Below are 21,331 nucleotides of genomic sequence, written 5' to 3' on the forward strand. Positions count from 1 at the left end.
TTTTCCGGGGTCCTCGCTCGCGCGCACAGCCCCGGTGGAGGAGCGCTCCGGAGCGGCTCGCGACGGCTCCTCTACGGTCTACCTGTGTTCAGACTGCGATGCTCGGCCGAAGCGCCGTCCCCCCCCCAAGGGGTCCGATAGGAGAGGTATAAAGGGAAAGAGCGAACATGATGATGGTGCGCGAGGAGGAGTGAGCGGGAGCGCGGAGGAGTGAGTGAGGGGCGCGCGGAGGAGTGAGGGGCGCGCGCGGCAGGACCGGCAGAGAAGGATGGCCGTGTCCTGGAGGAGCTGGACAGCGAACGAAGGGGCCAAACACATCGTCATGGTAACAGCACCGTCCGGCAGAGAGTCTCAGCGTGTGCTATAATAATAATAATGTGTCTAGTGTGTGTTTCGGCGAGGGGGCGTCAGTCAGTGTATCTCACTCAGTGTGCTGTGCGTTACAATAGTGTATTTTTGTGTATCCTACGATATGTATTTCAGCCACTGTGTGTGTGTGTGTGTGTGTGTGTTACAGTGCGTGAGTGTATTACCATGTATCCGTATCCATTGTTACAATTGGATTGTATGAATCACTGCGCTCAACTGCGGCTCCCGGCTTTGTTCTTTCGGGAAGTCTCACAAAGCTACAAACTGAGGCAAACAAAGTTTTACAAAGTGATACTATGTGTTACATGTAAAAAATGTAACAGTGAAACGAGGTGCTACAATTTTACAAAGTTTAGTTATACAACCCTGTGTTACAAAGGGTTACGAACGGATACGTGTTACATTCACAGTGTTACAAAGTGAAACAAGGTCCTACAATTCTACAAATTTATACGATGTGTTAGGGTTTTACAAAGTGTCACAAAGTGATACAAAGTGCTGCAATGTTCGCAAAGTTATACAATATGTTCCGGTGCTTTAAGCGATACAAAGATACAGTGTGATACCGTGGTACAGTGAGTGTAAACTTGACTTTCACTTGTTATGTAACACTGAGATGTACCAAGTTGCGTGCAAAAATTGTGAATTAAGGCATCTGGAGAATAATGAGGATGTTGCGTTTGTATTTTATTTGTGCTGCTGTTTGTGTTGATGTTGCCTTTGTTCTGTGTGTGTGTCATTTATGTTGTATTTTGCGTTGGCGCTGTGTTTGTACTGTTTGTGCTGTGTGTTGTGTCGTGTTCCAGGTGCTGTGGCTCTCTGCGAACACTGTGCTCTTCTGGAAAACCTTCACGCTCTACTGTTACGGACCTCAGTACTATTACCTGTACAAAATGCTGGGGGTAAGATAACCGGGGTCACCATGGTAACACTTCTGAGTTAGCCATGGAAACTCCACAGTTTCATCTTCACTGGACCGATGGGCAGAAGTCCATCATCGGTGAAGACCCGGGTGTAAACATGGGAATTCCTTGCATGACCGCGTCTCCAGTTGTCCTCGTGTGAAAGTTTCCTTTAAATCCCACATCCATCTGTGCGATCTTCACCTGTTGTGCGGGAATCGCATCGAGGACTTCGGCTCACTCAGACGTGTGGTTGTTCCACCTGATCTGTCTGCTGGAAACCCCAGTCAGACCCTCATGTATCGTCACATCGCACCTCTGATACAATAGTGCAGGTTCAGTCTTTCTGAGGACGTGTGTGCTCCTTGGTGTGGTGGACGAGTTCCCGCACGTCTCTCTGTTCTCTGCCCAGAGATTGACCGCTTTGGCCTGTGGTGAACACTGAGTTACCAATGTTCCACTTTGTGGTGAAATACAGGGATCCTTCACCCGAGCCCCATTCACTAGAAAGATTAATCCTGTTTGGTACGAAGTGTGAAAAAGCACAATGCAAATTGGTTTTTCTCCAAAGTGACTTACAGTGATTTACCCATTTATACAGAAGGGTAAATGGTGCACATGTCTGTGCATCTGCCTTCACTTTCAGCTGCTCGAGTGTGGAATGATAGGATTAAAACTGACCCTTGCATTGGGACCGGGTGTGTGTGTGTGTGTGTGTGTGTGTGTGTGTGTGTGTGTGTCTTTAAAATGGAGCAGGTCCTGCGTGTTGTGTGTGTGCTTGACCGTAACTGATCGTGCCCTTTGACCCCTCGGCTCCCTGTCTGTTCAGCTAGGGTTGTGCCTGAGCAGGGCTTCGGCCGCCGTCCTCAACCTCAACTGCTGCCTGGTGCTGCTGCCCATGTGCCGTGCCGTGCTGGCCATCCTCAGGGGCTCGCAGAAGGTAAACCCCTGGGGGGTGAGGGCAGATGCGAGAGCAGGTTGGGCCCCCCAGCGACACACTTTTGTCACTTATACAATAAGGTAGCAGTTCTTGATTAAGAACAGATGGTTGTAGGTTCAAATCCCCATTCACTAGGTGATGTGCTGGTCAGGGTGATCTAATTGGCAATGATGCAGGTTCTGATGGACACCAGTGTATACTGGTTTTGAACAAACTGACTAAACTAAGACGTCTTGATTGACATTTTAATTGAATTTAGGGCAAAATTCAAAACAAATTAAACTCAGTAGCTCACTACATGTAGTTTTAATCGTAGAATAAATAAATAATTAATTAATTTTCAAGTTTATGTTTTTTCTACTGCAAAACGCAAAAAAAAAATGACTGATTTAAATGAATAAATAATCATAGTAGAAAGTGGGTTCCATAATTTAAATAACTGATTTGTTTATTTATGCTGGGTCATAATTTATTCTCAAATTTCACAGATGATGAAATCAAGGGAAAGTTTTATTTGCACAAATGTGCAGTTTCTAAGATCTTCACTATAATGTTAATTTTTTTGTAAGTAAACTGCAGCATTCAGTTTACCACATTTTGAGTTTACAATTATTCATCTGACTCTTTTTATGATAAACCTTCTATTCTGCAGGTTTGTCTTCTTTAATTATTATTACCTGATTTAAATGACTCTTTCCTCCAAGGCAAATAACAGTGTTAGCTTTGTACATTAATATTTACACTGATTTACCTATTTGGTAATTACCCAGCTGGGTAATTTGTAGTGTGTTACTGAAGGGTAAACACCTCGATTCAAGTCCTTCGGAATACAAGGCTCTAACCACTACGCCAGCTGTTAACTGCCCAGGTGGATCCAGAAGCAGCACACACACACACACACACACACACACACACACACACACACACACACACACACACACACACACACACACACACACACACACACAGAGAGTGGTCTGCACTTGTAGGTTACAGTGACTCATAGGATGTGTGTTTGCAGCAGCGCTGCTGTTGTTTGGGGTTTAGTTAACATCTGGACGTCCTTCCACTGCCGTCCATCCGCCTGCTGTGTCTATAGGTGATGAGTCGGAAAGCGCGGCGTCTGCTGGACAAGAGTAAGACCTTCCATGTCGCCTGTGGAGTTGCCATCTGCCTCTTCTCAGGTGAGAAAGCAACACTTGGGTAAAATAAATAATACAGAAACCCGCAATCAATAACAACGTTCTCTGGGCTTTCAGATTAAAATACCCACTAGGTTTGCTGTACACCGTCTTCTCAACCTATCGACACGATTGGGATCAATCCTTGGAAACTCAATTTGTAAATTCAAAGTCGCTTTTGCGCAATCACTACAAGCTGCATAAGACAAACAGAAATCCATTCGTTCGTGGGTTATGTTTCATAAAACTCCCAGAGCTTTAGTAAACAGAAAAAACTCTGTAGCACTTTCATCCATCCATCTATTCTTTGTAACCGCTTGTCCAATACAGGGTCTCGGTGGTCCGGAGCCTGTCCTGGGAGCGTAGAGCGTGAGGAGCTTCAAACTATAGTAGAATTTAAAATGAAATAAAATTAAAAAAATAAAAATTCCGAAAAAAGTGCTTTCTCCACAAACTCCTGTTCAGCACTGATCGTTTACTGATTCGTCCCACAATGCGATGTTCCTCATCTTGTTAATAACCATCGACACTCAGGAACAGCAGGCGGGAGCTGTAAACGCCGTGGAAGAGAGTTGAATGGAGGCGGTCCTACACTCCCCCTCTATTTGGGCGTCTGGACCGCCGAATCTTGGCTCCCAGGGTAAACAGTGGTCATTCCCCTCCGCAAAACACAGCTTGAAATGAAAAAAATACTCTGGAAAATGTTTGTATCTTTGAAAATTTGTAACTGAAATTTTTGTAACACGGGAAGTCGGCGAAGTTGTTTTCTACCAGCGGCGACGCTCTCGCCGCGGTGCGCTGTGCGAGATGGTGAGGAAGGACTCGGCGCGGTTGAATGCGCCGATGCAGCGATGTGTGTACATTCCTGTCTGCTTGTTCCTAGCGCCAGCTGTGCCAGTGTCCCGGCGCACGGGGCTGCCGCATTCCTTATTGCTCCCTCCCCGGCCGGGCCGATCGAAGGGGGTGTCCCCGGTCCCTTCCCTCGAGGGCGCCGCCGTTCCGGATCGGAGCGGATCGGCCCAGGAGCGGGTGGGGGAGGGCCGGACGACACCCGATCTCTCAGCTGTTTTTGCTGACATCCTGCTCCTCGATTATGGGCGGAGCTAGTTTCGCACAGCAGCCCTGTGCTCCCCCCCAGCCCCCAGCTTTCATCTCCCGCCACGTGAGCCTGGGCTCACGGAAGAGGCCTGCTTCCTGACTCGGAGAGCCGTTGTCGCGTTCCAGTACCCTGAGACATGCAGTTACATGGAATAATTACCGAGGGGGAATGCTTGCGAGTGGAGCTCAAACGAAACCCCCCCCCCCAGAGAGAGCTGCTGACCCGAGACGCTTATCAGCATGGCACGATCTCACCCCTTCATCTGGCTGACTGGGAGGGGGAGGGAAGTGGCGGTGACATCATTGCAGATGTTGACTGGACGATGCGGGGGGTGACAGCTCCCGTGCTGAGGATGGGGACGTATCCGGCAGCAAAAGTAAACTCCGTCCAGCGGTGCGAGGGAGCGTCGCGCGCCAAAGTGCGTCGGCACCTTTGTTAAAACAATCTTCCTCTGTGTTTGCATTCCAGTGGTCCATGTGTCGGCGCACCTGGCCAATGTTTACAGCTTCTCGCTGCTCTACTCGGAGGAATTTCCCTCCCTCAACATCGCGCGCCACAAGGGAGAGGTAAGTGCCGCGCCGCTTCCGTATTCGCCGGACGACGGACTTTCCGTGACACGTCTGTGCCGGGACGCTCGCAGCTGAACCCGTTGCTGTCTGTCCTCTCCCACAGGATCCCAGAGTCATCATCTTCACCACCGGTGAGGCCCCATGTTCATGTACTCGATCTGCCCTCGTTTAAGGGCTTTGAGTGACCCGAACGGCACGGTTTTAGTGCCCTGCAGAAGCTGTTCTTTGACCCCAGCACACGCACCACCTTCTGAATAATTATCATCATAAATACTGTGAATATTAATGAGCCAGCAGGTGGCATAGTGGTTAAAGCCATGGCCTTCCACTTGATGGACCCATGTTTGAATCCCCCCTCCTGCTGCAGTACCCTTGATCAAGGTACTTACCCTGAACTAACACAGTAAAACACGAAAGGCGGTATAAATGGGTAAATCACGGTAGGTGAGTGTAGAAACCTAACAGCGTAAGTCACTTTGGAGAAAATTCAGACATTAATAAACAACATGTTACGTTTACATTTATTAATCTATCAGACTTTTTGCTCTGAAGTCTACAACTCGGAGTGAAAAGAGGGGCATCGGGAATGCACGATGAGCTTTAGACACAAACGCGGGATTATTCACGCAGCTTGTCTGTCTGACACCACCACTTTGCTGGTTCACATCCCTGCAGTAGCTCCTATAGAAGTGACATTCAAATATGAAATACATAGATAGTCATAGCGAATTGTACTGGACTCATTTATGCAGCTGTCAGGAGATCAGGAGAGAAGCGGAGATGAAAGAGATGGGTTTGAGACCCTTCTTGAAGGGGGAGAGGGATTCAGCAGCTCTGAGGGACACAGGGAGCACATTCTACCACGTGTGTCAAAACTGAAAATTGATGGACTTACGGCTTTGGACCCCTAGGGAGAATGAATGTTTTCAATTTCCGTTACTATCTGTCTCGGTGTGGTTGTGCCTGTGTCACAAAGCCCTGAATGTGTTATTTTAGTCATCCGAGCCCTGTGGCTGCGAGTGCCCGGTAAATGAATAAAATGTGTATGTAATATAAAGGTGTTTAAGCGAGGCGCTCCGGATTACTGCAGGAAGGTCAACAGGAAAAAGTCGCTGCCCCCCCGCCACTCACCTCCCCCATCCTTTCATCCCGCGCCTGTAAGCTTCGCCCCCGCAGCCATTTTCACGACCAGGTGTGGAGCCGTTCAGTCTCTGTCATGTGAAATCATAGAAACAGCCCCGACCTGCGCCAGACGCAACATCTTTGCAAGCAAAAATGACATAATGTAAAGCAGAGCTAAGGCTGGGGCACTGCTCATAAAGTGAATGAATATTATTTAAAATTCATTGCTCTTACTAGATACACACACCCACCCACGCTGTCTGAAACCGCTTGTCCCAAGCGGGGTCGCGGCAAACGGGAGCCTAACCCGGCAACACAGGGAGTAAGGCTGGAGGGGGAGGGGACGCACCCAGGATGGGACTCCAGGCCGTCGCGGGGCACCCCAAGCGGGGCTCGAAACCTCGACCCACCGGAGAGCAGGACCCGCTCAAACTCACCGCGCCACCGCGCCCCCTCTCTTACTAAATAACCTGCTCATATTTTTCCATTTTAACGGTTGAGCGCATCCCTCTGAAACACTCTGTTTTCTGTTCCAGTGATTTAATTAAGGCAGCGAAGCCGTCGTAACCTCATTGTTTTTGTCGATGGGGGGTGGATCATGTTTCCGAAGGCAGAGCCGTTGGTGTCGTAATCTTCCCTGCGTGTGAATGTGTGTTTTATTGGAACAAGGTGAGTGCTGGGCCCACACGTGTGGTGATTTGCCAAGACATCCTCCTCCCTGTTCTGCATGAAAACAGCGTGTTCAGGAGTTGTGGTCAGAAAGGGGAGCGCGGCGCACATCTCATGCGTCTCTCACCGTGGACGCACGCAACGAACTGTCCCGTCCCCAGGGACTCGGGACTCCCTCGGCGTCTGTCTCTATACATTCAGTCGCTATTGGAAAGTGCGCGTCTTAGCGGTACACATCCTGACATAACGATGCCCTCAAGTCTCGAGGCAGAACAATCCCCCCCCACAAAGACCACAGACGAACCCCTCATTTCCTTAGAGATCCCTTTGTGTTGTTTGTGCAGAGAGAACTCGAACTAGGCTCTTTCTGTTTTTAAGGAAACGGCAATTGTTTTTTCCAGACTGTGATGTCATCCAGCCCCCCTGCAAAAGCCCAGGGACCCCAAACCGGGCTCCGTAGTCCAGTGTTTGTGTCCTGTAAAGGAACATTGTATCTCTTCAAAATGGCACTTTTGAAGATATTAGTTTTTAAAATTATGACATTGTCGCCCTTTTTCTTTTTGGAATGCTAATTATTATTAAGGGAATTTAAAACGTCAGTAATTGATGTGAAAGAGCTGCGATGTTACACGTAATAAAAATGAATATCTCAAAAAGTATCCTTGAAAAGAGATACAGTCTTGTGGTTAAACTCATATCTCAAGAGGTACGATTGTAACACTGTAGCTCTGACATTTTTAGATATTTTACAGGCGATGTAAAGAAGCAATGTTATAATTAATAAAAACAAACTCAAGAAGTATCATTGAAAATAGATACAATGTATAAAATTAATGTTTCAAACCTATGATTTTAACATTGTAGCTCTTTGACTTTTTTAGATAATTAGCAGGTGATGTACAAGAGCAAAAAAGTCTGAAAAAGTATAACTGAAAATAGACACAATGTTGCAATTTATAAAATGAATGTCTCAAATGTATGATTGTAACATTGTTTCTCTTTTTGAGAGAATCAACAGGTGATGTAAAAAAGCAACATTACAATTAATAAAAACAATCTCAAGAAGTATCATTGAAAAAGTGGCACAATGTTAGTTTATAAAATAAATGTTTCAAACCTGATTGTAACATTGTAGCTGTTTGACTTTTCGAGATAATTCACAGGTGATGTAAAAAGGCCACAGTGTTACAAAGAATAAAAAAAACCTCAAAAAGTATTGTTGAAAAATAGATACAATGTTACAATAAATAAAGGAATTTTCTCAAAAGTAATCATTGTAACATTGTAGCTTTTTGACTTTTTGAGATTACTGTTCATCGCTGATACATTACAATCATTGAAAAAATGAAATCTCACAAATGATCGTTTTAAAGACATGCATCGAGGCTTTGAATGGCACAGAACAGCACAATTTCAGAGTAACGTGAGTTTATACAGTATTTTGTTACATTTACACCCACCCCCCCCATTTACACTGACGCAGTGGTGTGTTTGTTTTGCAGTGCCGGGGGTCACTGGGGTGCTTTTGGTCTTCATCCTCTTCCTGATGTTCACAGCCTCGTCGCATGGAATAAGGTGGGAAATCACGCTCCTTCATGTTCAGGTTCTAGAAGGAATTACAGGCAGCCCCCGAATTACGAACGAGTTCCGCGTCCTCAGTCCGCCTTTAAGTCGAATTTGTACGTAAGTCGGAACAGTTCGGTACGTTGGGAGTCTAATGTCAGTTTGTCAAATGTTTGTATATCGCATTTCGTGTACCTGTCTATGCATAAAAAAACATAAAGAAACTCTTCAGATACACTAAAACATCTTTAATATAACAATACAGTAATAATAATACAATGTAATGATGTAATAATAATAATAATAATAAATGCAACTACAGTATTTTTAATAGAGAGAAACATAGAAAGAGACAATAATAAATGTTACTACTGTCATGATGAAGAGAGGACACGGAAGAGGCTGGATCCAAGCATAGGATCGTTTATTAAGAGCCAAAGGACAAGGCGTGTTCTCGTGGTCGGGGACGGGTGAACGGTCGGTCGATCGGCGAACTGAACGGAGGCGAAGATCCGAAATCGTGGTCGAGGTACAAGGCGGGTGGTCTTTATCCAAGAGATGCGGAACAGGAGACGATGAGGGACGGGACTCGGAAGAGCAGAGCGAGGGAGGTTTGGGTGAGATTCCGCAACTGGGAAAACTGTCTGAGAGTGTGGCAGAGAGAGACGGTGCGTGTGCGTGCGAAACATTAAAGAAACTTTAACGTTTGCTTTTCCGTTGTTCGTTGGCATTTCGCGTTATTATTTACTCTTTAGTTTCAGTCGTGATCCTTTCCGCTTTCTTGGATGCATCACCATCACTTGCATAGCATTTACACTTTGGTGCCATGGTGAGGAGGGTAAAAACACAAAAAAATTAAGGCATATACAGTAACACGAGACACTGTTAACGAGAAAAGAAGGAAGTCTGTCCTACCCCGGGCTCACGCACCCCGCCCACGAGCCGACAAACCGCTGTAGACGGGCAATGTTTCGATGACCTTGGCAAAGTAGCGTTCGTTTATTATTTTGAACCATTGTATATACAGTAACTGGAATTTTTTATACAATAGTGTAAATTATGACGTTTTCATTTGATTGTTACTTAAGCGTGACAAAAAAAATCAACTTTCGGTCAGCAATGGGGCGGTTCGTAAGTATGGGTCGTATGTAAGTCGGACGTTTGTAACTCGGGGACTGCCTGTATTGCGGCTTTAGAATGAAATCTTTAGAATAGATTTAACAGGTCCGTGTATGGGTGAGCTTTTCTGCGTATCCTCAGTTTTTCAAATCTAATTTGAACCTGAAATCAGTTACTTTATTTACTCTGACTAGTTTGGAGACAGCTGCTGTAGGGCACACGTACTATGCTTTCCTCCCATTCTTTAGCCGGGACTCTTTGTCAAGTCAAAGAGCCTCTTTGAGGAAATTGATGTTCCCCCAATTGTCCGTCTCTTTGGCCAGTTGGCCCCCAGGGGACAGTTAACCCTAACCTTCCCTGCCGTACAGTGACATCACGAGACAGTCCCCCGAGGATCTCGTGAAGGAGGCCCTCGTCAGTGTCTTTGAAGGTCCACATGGACCCTTTAACACCGATGTGTCACGTGGCGCCAAACTGCGCTGCCTTGTGCTTCCGCTCACATCAAAAGCGAGCGGTCGCTTGGTGGAGAAGGAGGTGTCGTCATGACAACGCCAAGGCACGGTGTCCGCGTCTCGGATCTGGTGTAGCGGGACGCTGCGGGAAACGTGGGAAGAGAAACGTGGGTTAATAGGGTGGAAAAGCAGCAAAGTGAAGTTGAAAGAAAGTTCTGAAGCTGCAGCTCCGGAATAGCTCTGTTTCACCGAGAGAACGAGTGAGAGCTGGAGAAGCAGCAAAAACAATGCATGGAAAAAATGAAAAAAAAAAAACCACTGAAATCTGAATAACAAACAAAAACTCGTGTGAAAAGTGCATGGAACATAACAATAACGTTATTTGATGAGTTCCGCTCTTGCTTAGCTGTAAACCCCCCCGACCTGCTTCTTTCTGTCCTAAAACTTTTTTCTTTTTAAACTTTTATATTATACTACTGATCACAGCAATTGCGGCTGACATTTTTGTCACCGCTTTTTAATATCGGTGATTCTCAGCTGTCATCCTGGCAAATCTGTGAATATGGTAATTAGAAATAATTGCTGTCATCAACTGAAGTCCAGAAATCAATTAATCAATATACTTGTCCAAAGCCACTTCCAATTATTTACACAGCTGGGTAATTTTCCTGCAGCAATTTAGGGTAAGACCCTCACTCAAAGGTACTACAGTTGGAGGTGGGATTTGAACCAGCTGAGGTCCAAAGGTAGCACCTTTAACCACTGCACTACCAGCTGCGGTACACCTACTGTACATAATGGAACAAACTGAAATATCAGATAATAATTAATAACAGTGTGGAGCCTCAGCAGTTTCTGGCAGTGGGAATGAGGATGGAGCCCCGGCACTCAGATCAGCTGGGAACAGAACGGTACGGTCCAGTACGGTCCAGCACGGTCCAGCACGGTCCAAAGCACACCAAGAACAGCGGGGCCCAGCTGCTTCCAATGGAGCGACAGATGGAGTGACCAGTGGAGTAACTATTGGAGTAACTGGTGAAGTGATAGCTGAAGTGGCCAGACCAAGGGAGTGACTGAAGAATTGAGTAATAGGTTGAGCAGTGGAGTGACAGATGGATCAACTGACCAAAGAAGTGACCAAAAGAGCCACCTGAGTGACAGAGTCTGATGGAGTGACCAGTAGTGTCCGTTCGAGTTTGACTAGTGAAGTGCCGATTGAGTGACCGATGGAGTGACCGGTGGAGTGACCGGAATGCTCCCAAACTCACGTTGCTCCCCTCTGTTTGTCCATCTGCAGGGTTTGCAGCTACGAGATCTTCTGGTACACGCACAACCTGTTCGTGGTCTTCTACATGGTTCTCTTGGTCCACGTCGCTGGGTAGGAGCCGAGCTCGTGTTTCCTAACTCTGCGTGTCTCGGTCGGCGGGTAACTCAGTCACACCCCCCCCTTTTCAGCGGTGCTCTCAAATATCAAACCAACGTGGAGGACCACCCGCCCGGCTGCCTCGGGTCCAACTGGACGGGGGGCTCCGACAACGTGTGCCGAGCGGAGCCCCACTTCCAAGCCCACTTTCCCCAGGTGAGCACATTGCGGCGGGGAGGGGGGGGCACCTAGGTATGGTCACACCACGCACCTTGTTCTGGGCAACTTCCGCTGGGGGAAGACGCTACTGCTCTTACACTTGGAGGCCGGAGAGAGTTTGGGGGCCACATGGAGATGAGCTGTGGACCAGAAATCAGTTTCAGTTTCTGTTCAGTGTCTTTTGTCTCCTTGTCCTTGCTGACCCTGTCTGACTGTGGAGACCTGACTCATAATGTGTGTGTGTGTGTGTGTGTGTGTGTGTGTGTGTGTGTGTGTGTGTGTGTGTGTGTGTGTGGCCGTCTGTTTAGTCTCCCTGCTTCTTCTGAATCATGCGAGGAGCAGAATTTGCAATAAGGGGCTGCAACGAGTGTGTGTAGTGCATGACACGGCTGCGAGGCTCCACCGGCGACCGTGGTTCAATGGCATGGTCACGGTAGCGCCCCAAACCCCGCACTCCCCCCCCGTGGTGCATGTCACTCCGGATAAGAGCGTTTCCTGACGGTGCCGTGTTCCCGCACAGACCTGGCTCTGGGTGTCCGGCCCGCTGTGCCTGTACTGCGCCGAGAGGCTCTACCGCTACGTGCGCAGCTGCGGTCGTGTAACGGTGGAGTCCGTGGTCAAGCATCCCTGCGGCGTCGTCGAGGTGCGCATGCTGAAGAGCGGCTTTACCGCGAGGCCGGGCCAGGTGAGCTGATGTCGGGAAGAGGGAACGTGGACCCACAGGTGCACCGCCGATGTCCTTCAACCGGGTGCCGCCCTTCAGGTCCTGGCAATGGTAAAAATTAATAAATATAAGTGTATATGTCAATGTTTACATTGACATTTACACTTATATTTCCTAATTTTTTTCATTTAGCAAACACTTTTCTCCAACTTCGCCAAAGGATTAGAAATGGGTTCGCGACCTTTCTTGGATGTGGGAGGGATTCAGCAGCTCTGAGGGACACAGGACGCTCATTCCAACACGTCCACTGCGATCAAAGCCGAGAACATTTTGGTCAGCAGTAAAAGAGCACGAGTTTTTTACCCTGAAGGTGCGTGGTACTGGTGTAAAGTGTGAGTACGGCTGCTGGAAGCCTGCTTTTTTTGTCTCATCCAGCAAACAAATATCCTTCTGTTTGCAGCTGTTCCCAGAGGTGTTGCCCAGGTGTACTCACACTTTACACTGGTACTGTACCTTGGAGCGATCTGCTGGTACTAACAGCATCTTTCCTTTCAGTACATTGTTCTGAACTGCCCAAGTGTGTCGTCATTTGAGTGCCATCCCTTCACGCTTACCACGGTAAGGTTCGCTCACCCTCTTATTATTTATTAATTTATCTGACTCTCTTTTCCAAAGTGACCTCTAATGTTAGGTTTGTACGCTAAGCTGCTTACACCAATTTACTCATATTTGCGTTTATTTTTACTGTATCAGTTTTGGTTAAGTACTTTGATCCAGGGTACTACAGCAGGGGTGGGATTTGAACCCTGGCCCTTTAAATAGAACGAGACAGCACTGAGCACCGTGGTAAACACAGTTGTTCACTGTCTGGCTAGAGTTACACACATCCATTTGTTTAGCAGATAGAATTGATAGGAAATATAGAGAGAAGCGGCTCTGAAAGATACGGGTTTGAGACCCTTCTTGAATTATGGGAGGGATTCAGCAGCTCTGAGGGACGGAGGGAGTTTGTTCCATAGCGTTGGAGTCAAAACTGAGAACCTGGGGACTTAAGATTTTGGACCGTTTGTGAGTGGGACCATCGAACGTACAGAAGTAAAGGAGGACGACGTCCTTACTGTGGTAGGGAGTGACCAGGTCCTGTAGGAATCACGGTTCAGGTTCTTTGGCCACCTTGAAGGAAGATGTGCCTGTGGGTCGGTCACGCTTTGGTTTGACTACTAAGTTGTGTGAGGAACTCATGGGTGTGTAATTAATATCTGAGTGTGTAAAACTACGGTGAACGACACTGAAACGTGACCCCTGCCACTTCCAAACGCGTCTCGCGGGGGGTAACGTTCTCGGTCCTGCGCTCCAGGTTGTTTTCATTACCCTGCTGGGGGGGAGGGGGGGTCCTGCATCTGTTGTTCTCTGTCTGTGATTTGTCTTGACCAGTCGTTCCCCCCCCACACACACACCGGCTATGAGTCACCCTCCCCGTTTCTCCGCTTTCAGTGCCCGACGGGAACAGAGGCCACGTTTGGAATCCACATGCGGGTGCTGGGAGACTGGACCGGTGAGTTGCATTGTGGGAAATGGGGAGGCGAAACATGGTCAAGCTGAACCACAGAGTCCCAGTGACATCCCTCGTTTACGCTGTTTTGGTAAACATGCCAGTGAGACGTGCTTGGCGCACAGAACCGTAAACACTGCGTTTCAGACACCGTCTGGAAAAGATGCATTCGTACCGCGGTACGTGACCCCACATGGTCATGTTAAATAATTGAAAGTTATCTGGGCGTCATCGAAAAAACACCTACTTTTCTTCACTCGCCATTTTTCTACTTACACTGATTTACCCATTTATGCAGCAGGGTAATTTGTACACTGTCAGTCCAGGGTTATTACCTTGATCAAGGGATCAAACCTGGATCCTTTGTGTCCACAGACAGCAGCTCCAATCACTGCAGCCCCTGTTGGCCCTGTGCTCGAACCCTTCTGTTTGACCGTGTGTGGTTTTCCAGAACGCTTTGTGGAGCTGCTGCTTTCGGAGGACAGCGCCGAAACGGAGACTCTCCCCGTTGTCCAGCGGAGGACGTACCCCAAGTAGGCCAATCACCCGAGTCGGCAGACGTTTGGTTGTCGGGACGGTACCTGGTGCATCTCGGTGTGAGCGGACAGAGCCGGCAGGCAAAGGATTGTGGTTCGACTCGGGCCAGAGAGAGAGCGTCGACCGCTGTTCATAGGTTTGATGAGTAATAGTGAGCGGCAGTTGCCTCCGGGGGAGCTTTAATTGTGGGCAGCCTGTGTGTGTGTGTGTGTGTGTGTGTGTGTGTTTTCTGGACTGGCCGGGACAGCCCCTCCCTCCTCATCTGTGAAGGACACATAGATCCTTTGAGTGTGAACCGCTGGGCTACTGCAGTCCCCCTGTCTTGGGACTGGACCTCACATCCAAAACCGGGTGGCCCGACCTATTTGTCCCATGGGGTCAGAGGTCAGCGCATCCTGCCACATCCCATTGGCCTCTACCTTTCGCAGATCCTTTTTGAAGCCCATGCGGGCTGTTGGTTCTGTCGTTTTGTTGAGATGGACGCGGGCGGGGTCTTGGGCGGACGCTACGTCGGTCCTAGAGGTGAGAGACGGGCCCGTCCTGCGTGTGGGAAATGCTCCGGCGTCCATCCGGGATCAGTCCGCTGTGCTTCCTGGCTGTGCTCATACCACTGGGATTTGGCTCGAATGCCTTTCCCAGGATTTGAAGCGGCTTCCTTCGGCCCGATGCCGTAGGTTGGAAGCCGGGGGTAGGGGGGTTGGGGGTCGGGATCCCACCTCCTCCTTTGACCGGCTCCTCGCTCACCCCGCGTCCCAGGTTCTACGTGGACGGGCCGTTCGGGAGCTCCTCCGAGGACGTGTTCAACTACGAGGTCAGCCTGTGCGTGGCGGGTGGGATCGGGGTGACCCCCTTCGCCGGCGTGCTGCGCGCCCTCATGTGAGTCAGGACTGGGCAATTTCATTTCATAATTCCATAAACAGTTTAATAAACTATAGCATCTTACACTCGTATTAATATCTTAGATCCATCCTGCATATGGGGGTGTCTGTGCAGTAATAATAATAATAATAATATGCTGCACATGTAGTGTGTGAATGATCTAGGTGTGTAATGATGATGTCGGTGAAAGAAGGTGGTGCGTGAACGTGCTCTGTATGTCTGTGTGTGTGTGTGTGTGTGTGTGTGTGTGTGTGTGTGTGTGTCACAGGGGCGACTGGCAGCACTACAAACTCCGGCGCCTCTACTTTGTCTGGGTGTGCAGGGAGCTCGGCTCCTTCTACTGGTTTGCGGACCTGCTCTGCGGCCTCCACCAGAAGGTGAGACATGGTGACACCGGCCGTCTGCCGTCCCCTGGTTCTGGACTTTTAGCACATTCTAGCACTTTCTGGGTTATTTTTTTTTTGCATTAAAGCACAGAGCTCCCCCTAGAGGCAGGACTGCATAATAACAACATTCATGTGTTTAGCAGACACACACACACACACACTTTGATTTAGTCTTCAGCTGTTGAAAAGTACCATATATTCCTGTTTAGCAGACACTTTTCTTACAAAGTTAAGGTACCTACAGTTATTTACCCATTTATACAGCTGGGTAATTTTACTAGAGTAATGCAGGGCAAGTACCTTGCTCCAGGGTACCTGCTACAACTGGAGGTGGGATTCAAACCCGCAACCTTTTGTGCGAGAAGTAGCACCTCTAATCCCTACACTACCAGCTGTCTTTCTCTTTTCACTGTAAACCAGGGGTGTCCAGCCGTTTTTGGCCAAGGGCCACAATTGTTACCATGAGCTGGTCCCAGGCCCAGATGTGTAAAAATCATAGTAAGTGCATAGTGCGAGAGAACATGGGTTTGATCCCCGCTCAGTCTGTGTGGAGTTTGCATGTTCTCCCTGTGTCTGCATGGGTTTCCTCCAGGTGCTCTGGTTTCCTCCCACACTCCAAAGACATGCTGTTCAGGTTCCCCCATAGTGTGTGAGAGAGTGGGTGTGTGTGTTTCACTGAAGTATGGATGAGTGACACAGTGTAAGTAGTGTATCTAGTAGTGTAAGTTACCACGGTGAATAAGGTGTATGGGCTGATAACACTACAGAGAGTTCATTGGGAGTCACTTTGGAGAAAAGTGTCTGCTAAGTAAATAAATATAAATGTAGCAGAGTACAGAGCACACTAAGTGACACACACACACACCCCGACTGAAGCCGCTAGTCCTGAGTGGGGTCACAGCGAGCCGGAACCTAACCCCGCACACAGGGCGCAAGGCTGGAGGGGGAGGGGACACACCCAGGACAGGATGCCAGTCCATCACAGAGCACCCCAAGCGGGACTTGAACCCCAGACCCGCCAGAGAGCAGGACCCGGCCAAACCCGCTGCGCCGCCACGCCCCTCCTTACTAAGTAACATAGTGAACCTTAAATTAAAAAAAACTGTAATTTATTTCATTCTATTTTGTTTAAGTGCAGTGAGTTTCTAATTGTAGCTGTACTGATGTATTGACTGTGTCATGTGATTGAACACAATCTGTTTATTTATAGCATATAAATAGCCACATTGTGCACTGATTATTGTACAGATGTTCACGGGGGCCGATACAGCCCTCGTGCCGCATCTTCGTTCTCTGTGAAGGTAACACGTTTTTCATTATAAACTGGCACAGGAAGTGTCACTGCATTCCAGCTAATTGCGTTCTAGTTTTAGACACAGCTCAGAGCGCCCCCTAGGGGCAGGGCTGGACAATAACTGCGGTGAGCGCTCATTGCGCCAGTTTCAAAGTAAAACATTTTTTATCATAAACGGATACAAGAAGAGTCGCGAATTCCCGACTTGTTACCTTTGAATCTTTTGTCTGTGTATTTCTTTATTCTTTGTAACAAAGAGCTGAACATTAATGAATGTTTGTCGACATGTTTCCCCTGTGCCTCCATGCACCTTTAATAAGGGCTGAGCTGCCTGAACATGCAGAGCCTCCGTGCGCTGGCTGCTGCAGCTGTATGTGTGTGTGTGTGTAGGTGGTGTGTGTGGGCGTGTGTTTCCCTCCTCTTTGTATCCATGGCTCCCCGAAGGATTCATCCTCCCGTGCATTCCGGAGCGGCTGCAATTGCATCAGGCAAAGGAGCGTTGCATTGTGGGCCACTGGAACGCTACTGGAACGCTACTTGAACGCTACTCGAACGCTACATGTTCAGATGTTCAGAACCACAAACAGAAGTAGATATTGAGAAAAGAAAAAAATTTCTTCTTTTTCGTCTCCTCCAGTGCATAATGTGTCATACCATATTTTTACACCTTTTAATGAAGCTGTTTCCTATGTGTTAAGATCCATTCCTGTGTGGTGGTGGTCACTGCCCCCCCCCGCTTACCTCTTCTTTCCTTCCCACCCCCCCCAACCCCCTCGTCCCGTTCCCCTCGTACAGCTGTGGCAGGAGAATCGCCCCGATTACCTGAACATCCAGCTGTACCTGAGTAAGACGGAGGCCCTGCAGGTGTGTGTAGGAGCTGCCGCTCTGGGTTTGACTGACACACACACACACACACACACACACACTGTTCATCACTCAAACTAAAGTGTCCCAAGACCGACCCTACTTACATACATCTCGAGGATCCAGGGCTCTTATGTTATCCCAAGTTCATTACTATAAAATGTGTCGCAATAACTGTTCCACCGTTAAATTGTTATATTTTTTTACCCGTTTGGACTTCAGTCGTTCACTGTCGTTAACTGCTTCCCCAAGTCAGGGTCACAGTGGTCCAGAGCCAATCCCAGAAGCACAGGCCACAATGCAGGATACATCCTGGATGGGAATCCAGTTCACCTGGAGAATCATTTACCAAAATTATGTTTTTGCAAACCCCCCTCCCCCCCCCGGTGTCTCCATAGCCTCATATTAATTTGCACCTTCATAAATCTGAGGATAAATTGAACCTGTTGTTTTTTGTCGTGTTCCAGAATCTGGCGGAGAGGCAGTACCAGGCCCTGAGCGCCCGGCTCCAGGTCGGACGCCCCAGGTGGCCGGAGCTCTTGGACGACATCGGGAAGTCCAATAAGGAGTGAGTGAAGACATGTCGCCATTTATCGATAATCATCCCTCCCTTCTGTAACTCTTCTTTCTTTTTGGCATTTATTCTTCGAGCTGACACTTCTCCCCAAAGCCTCCTGCAATTATTTATCCTCTTCCACAGCATGATAGATTTTACTGGAGGAACTACAGGTAGTACCTTCATCAGTGGTACTACAGCAGGAGGTGGGATTCGAACCTGCAACTCTGTGCTCCACCGGGGTGCTGTGTTTAGAGCTGCTGCCTTTGGAGGTCACAAGTTTGGATCCCTGCTCCTATAAAAGCGCTGCATGGCCACTTCTGCTGAATGTCACAAGCTCACGTTATATGACTGATGTGCTGTCATCCAGTCTGAAGGTTGTTGGTTCAGGTCCCACCACTATGTGGCACCACTGAACACAGCACTTACCCTGATCTAATAATTCACATTTATTCTTTTTAGCTGATGCTTTTCTCCAAAATGACTTTCAATTGTTTACTCAGGGAGTAACGTACAGTAAGTACCTTGCTGGGAAGTGGGATTCAAACCTACAAGCTTTGTGTCTAAAGGCAGCAGCGTTAAGTGCTATGCTACCTGCTGTCCCACCTAGAGTAGAACATAAGGTACTACTAGTACCTTAATAGTAAGAGGTGATCTAGTAAGAATTACCGTGCTGTTTAACGGGGTAAATTATTGTAAGTAGTTCTTGTGGAGAAAAGCAGGAGATAAATGAATAAATGTAAGGAATTAAAAAAGAATAAGAACAGGTGTCCACTGTGTGTCCTCTTGCAGCAAGCGGGTCGGGGTGTTCTGCTGCGGACCCAAAGGGATCTCGAAAGCGCTACACCAGCTATGCAACTCGGGCCGCTCCTGCGGGACAACGTTCGAGTACAACAAGGAGTCGTTCGGCTGAGCCCGGGTCGCGATGGGACCGGCGTTTGACCAGCGGCACCTCCCCGTGACGGATTCTGCACAAACCACAAGACGAACGTTCCCCTCGTGTCGTTCCGCTTGGTTCGAGCAGGAGGGGAGCGGAGGAGTGAACGGTTACCGCGGTGAGCGGTACGGTCCAATCCGAAGGCTTCATTTCTTCAAGCGTCTGGCGTCTTACGGGCGACGTAGGGGAGGACAGGACTCGGGGACGTCTGGCGTCTCGCTCGGTTCACGTCGACTTCCTGTTCTCTCAAGGTGCAGAGAATTTCCACCCCATGGACACAAGTGGAGGACAGAACCTTCTGGAAGGACTCTGGATACGCGGTCACCAAAAGATGACATTGACTTGATGGCACATAACCAAAAACAACTGATTCTGACAGCAGTACAGACTCATTGTTGCAGTGATTTTTTTTTTTTTATAATTATTATCTTATTATTATATTATATTATTATAGTTGTGTCCCTTTTAACTTGTCCCTCGGCACTGAGCCCCCTCTCGCTTGCCGTGTCCATTTTGAACACGGTCCAATGTGTCAAGCGTCCAGTCTGACACGGTGGATTCTGGAGCCAATGGAATGGCTGCGAATGAATCTGGAGGGAAATGGAGGTTACTGTGTGAGGCTCCGCCCCCCAGGGAGCACCCCCCCCCCCCACCCCCGTCTCCATGTGGAAATGCTTCCACTCCGGTGATGAAACAAGGTGCTCGTGTGTCAAATGTTGTTTGGCACAAAAAAGTCACATCTTTCAGATGCCGCTCGGTGCTTTTTAACCTAAAAATTTAGCAAACTGTATTATTTTAATTCTGCGCTGTGGGTGAATTATTCCACAAGCCCCCCCCCTCAAAAAATCAAGTGTCCTAAATGCTGCTGACATTTTTGGTTGATTTTACACACTCAGCTTTTACTGGGTTTGGTCAAACTGTGTATCAGTGGATTATTTGACGTTAAATATACGTATTATTATGTGAGAAATCGAAGAAGAGCCTTTCAGTGTTTCCTCATTTTCTTCATCAATCTATCTTAACTGGGCTTTTTTTTACCTGCAGGAACTGTATTTTTACCGTTATTTTTCTCTATGGTTTGACTTAGGTCAGTTGGGTTTTGTGCTGTTTCACAGGTGGTTACCCGTGTTTCTGCAGGGACACCTGGTAGTGTTGTGGTTACAGCTGCTACATTTGGACCCAAAGGTTGCAGGTTTGAATCCTTCCTTCAGCTGTAGTACCCTTCAGCAACTTATTTACCCTAAATTGCTCCAGTAAAATTACCCAGCTATATAAAGGGTAAATAATTGTAAGTTGCTTTGGAGAAAAGCATCAGATAACTGAATAAACATAGATGCTCCTGTAGGTAGTGTTCTTACATCCTGCAGCTCACAGGGGGCTGCAGGGTCTTTCTTCTTGCCATGTATGTGTGCGTGTTTTCAAGGAGCAAGGTGAGGGAAAAATCACTGACCTTCCAGAAACGATGCGATGACATCAGGCCCTGGAGACGTCGGCAAGAGGCTCCACCAGCAAAATAAAAGCTACCATCAATTATGGCCCTCACAAAAATATTCACACCCCCTGGAGCTTTTCTTTGTTTTTTGTTTCACGATATTGAACCACAAAGGGTTTAATTTGGCCTTTTAAATACCGATTAATGGAGAAGCGCTTTAATGTCAAAGTGAGAACATCGCTCTGAAAAACTGCTTTTCATTGCAGCGCAGTAAAGGGGGTGAGTACTTCTGCACTCATTTCATTTGTCTTATTTATTTCTAATTAATTCAGAACTGATTTGTAGAACAGTGTTTTTGCCCAGTATTTCTCTTTTGGTCAGTGTCTAATTAATATAAATATAAAAGTTATATTTAATATAATATAAAATATGTCTAATTAAATCCATTGTGACTTCAATGCTGAAAAAGTACCGGGGGATGAATATTTTTGCAGTGACTCTAGTTTTACAGGAAGCAGCTGTGGAAAAGAGTCCAAAAGGACCGAGCAAAAAGTTCTGTCCTCTTAGTCACCAGCGTGCGCGCACACATACACACACACACACTATTGTGAGCGAGACAGATTTATTGAAGCCTTTACAATTTCGACAGCAGAGCATCACTCG

The 21,331-nt window shown here is 47.7% G+C and overlaps 1 protein-coding gene across 1 annotated transcript; it reads left to right on the forward strand.

Moving 5' to 3' along the window:
• Window positions 1–27: 27 nt before the first annotated feature.
• On the forward strand, window positions 28–19,880 carry nox4 (NADPH oxidase 4). The gene is made up of 18 exons (XM_018748358.2): window positions 28–325; window positions 1,176–1,271; window positions 2,101–2,211; window positions 3,311–3,395; window positions 4,960–5,057; window positions 5,164–5,191; window positions 8,354–8,426; window positions 11,283–11,363; window positions 11,441–11,564; window positions 12,088–12,252; window positions 12,787–12,849; window positions 13,726–13,786; window positions 14,235–14,316; window positions 15,077–15,196; window positions 15,468–15,576; window positions 17,675–17,743; window positions 18,211–18,311; window positions 19,092–19,880. The coding sequence occupies exons 1-18, from the start codon at window positions 269–271 to the stop codon at window positions 19,210–19,212; spliced, it is 1,644 nt and encodes a 547-aa protein (XP_018603874.2). The 5' UTR covers window positions 28–268; the 3' UTR covers window positions 19,213–19,880.
• Window positions 19,881–21,331: the final 1,451 nt, after the last annotated feature.

Source organism: Scleropages formosus, chromosome 10 (genome assembly GCF_900964775.1).
Source record: "Scleropages formosus chromosome 10, fSclFor1.1, whole genome shotgun sequence".
Classification (NCBI taxonomy): Eukaryota; Metazoa; Chordata; class Actinopteri; order Osteoglossiformes; family Osteoglossidae; genus Scleropages; species Scleropages formosus.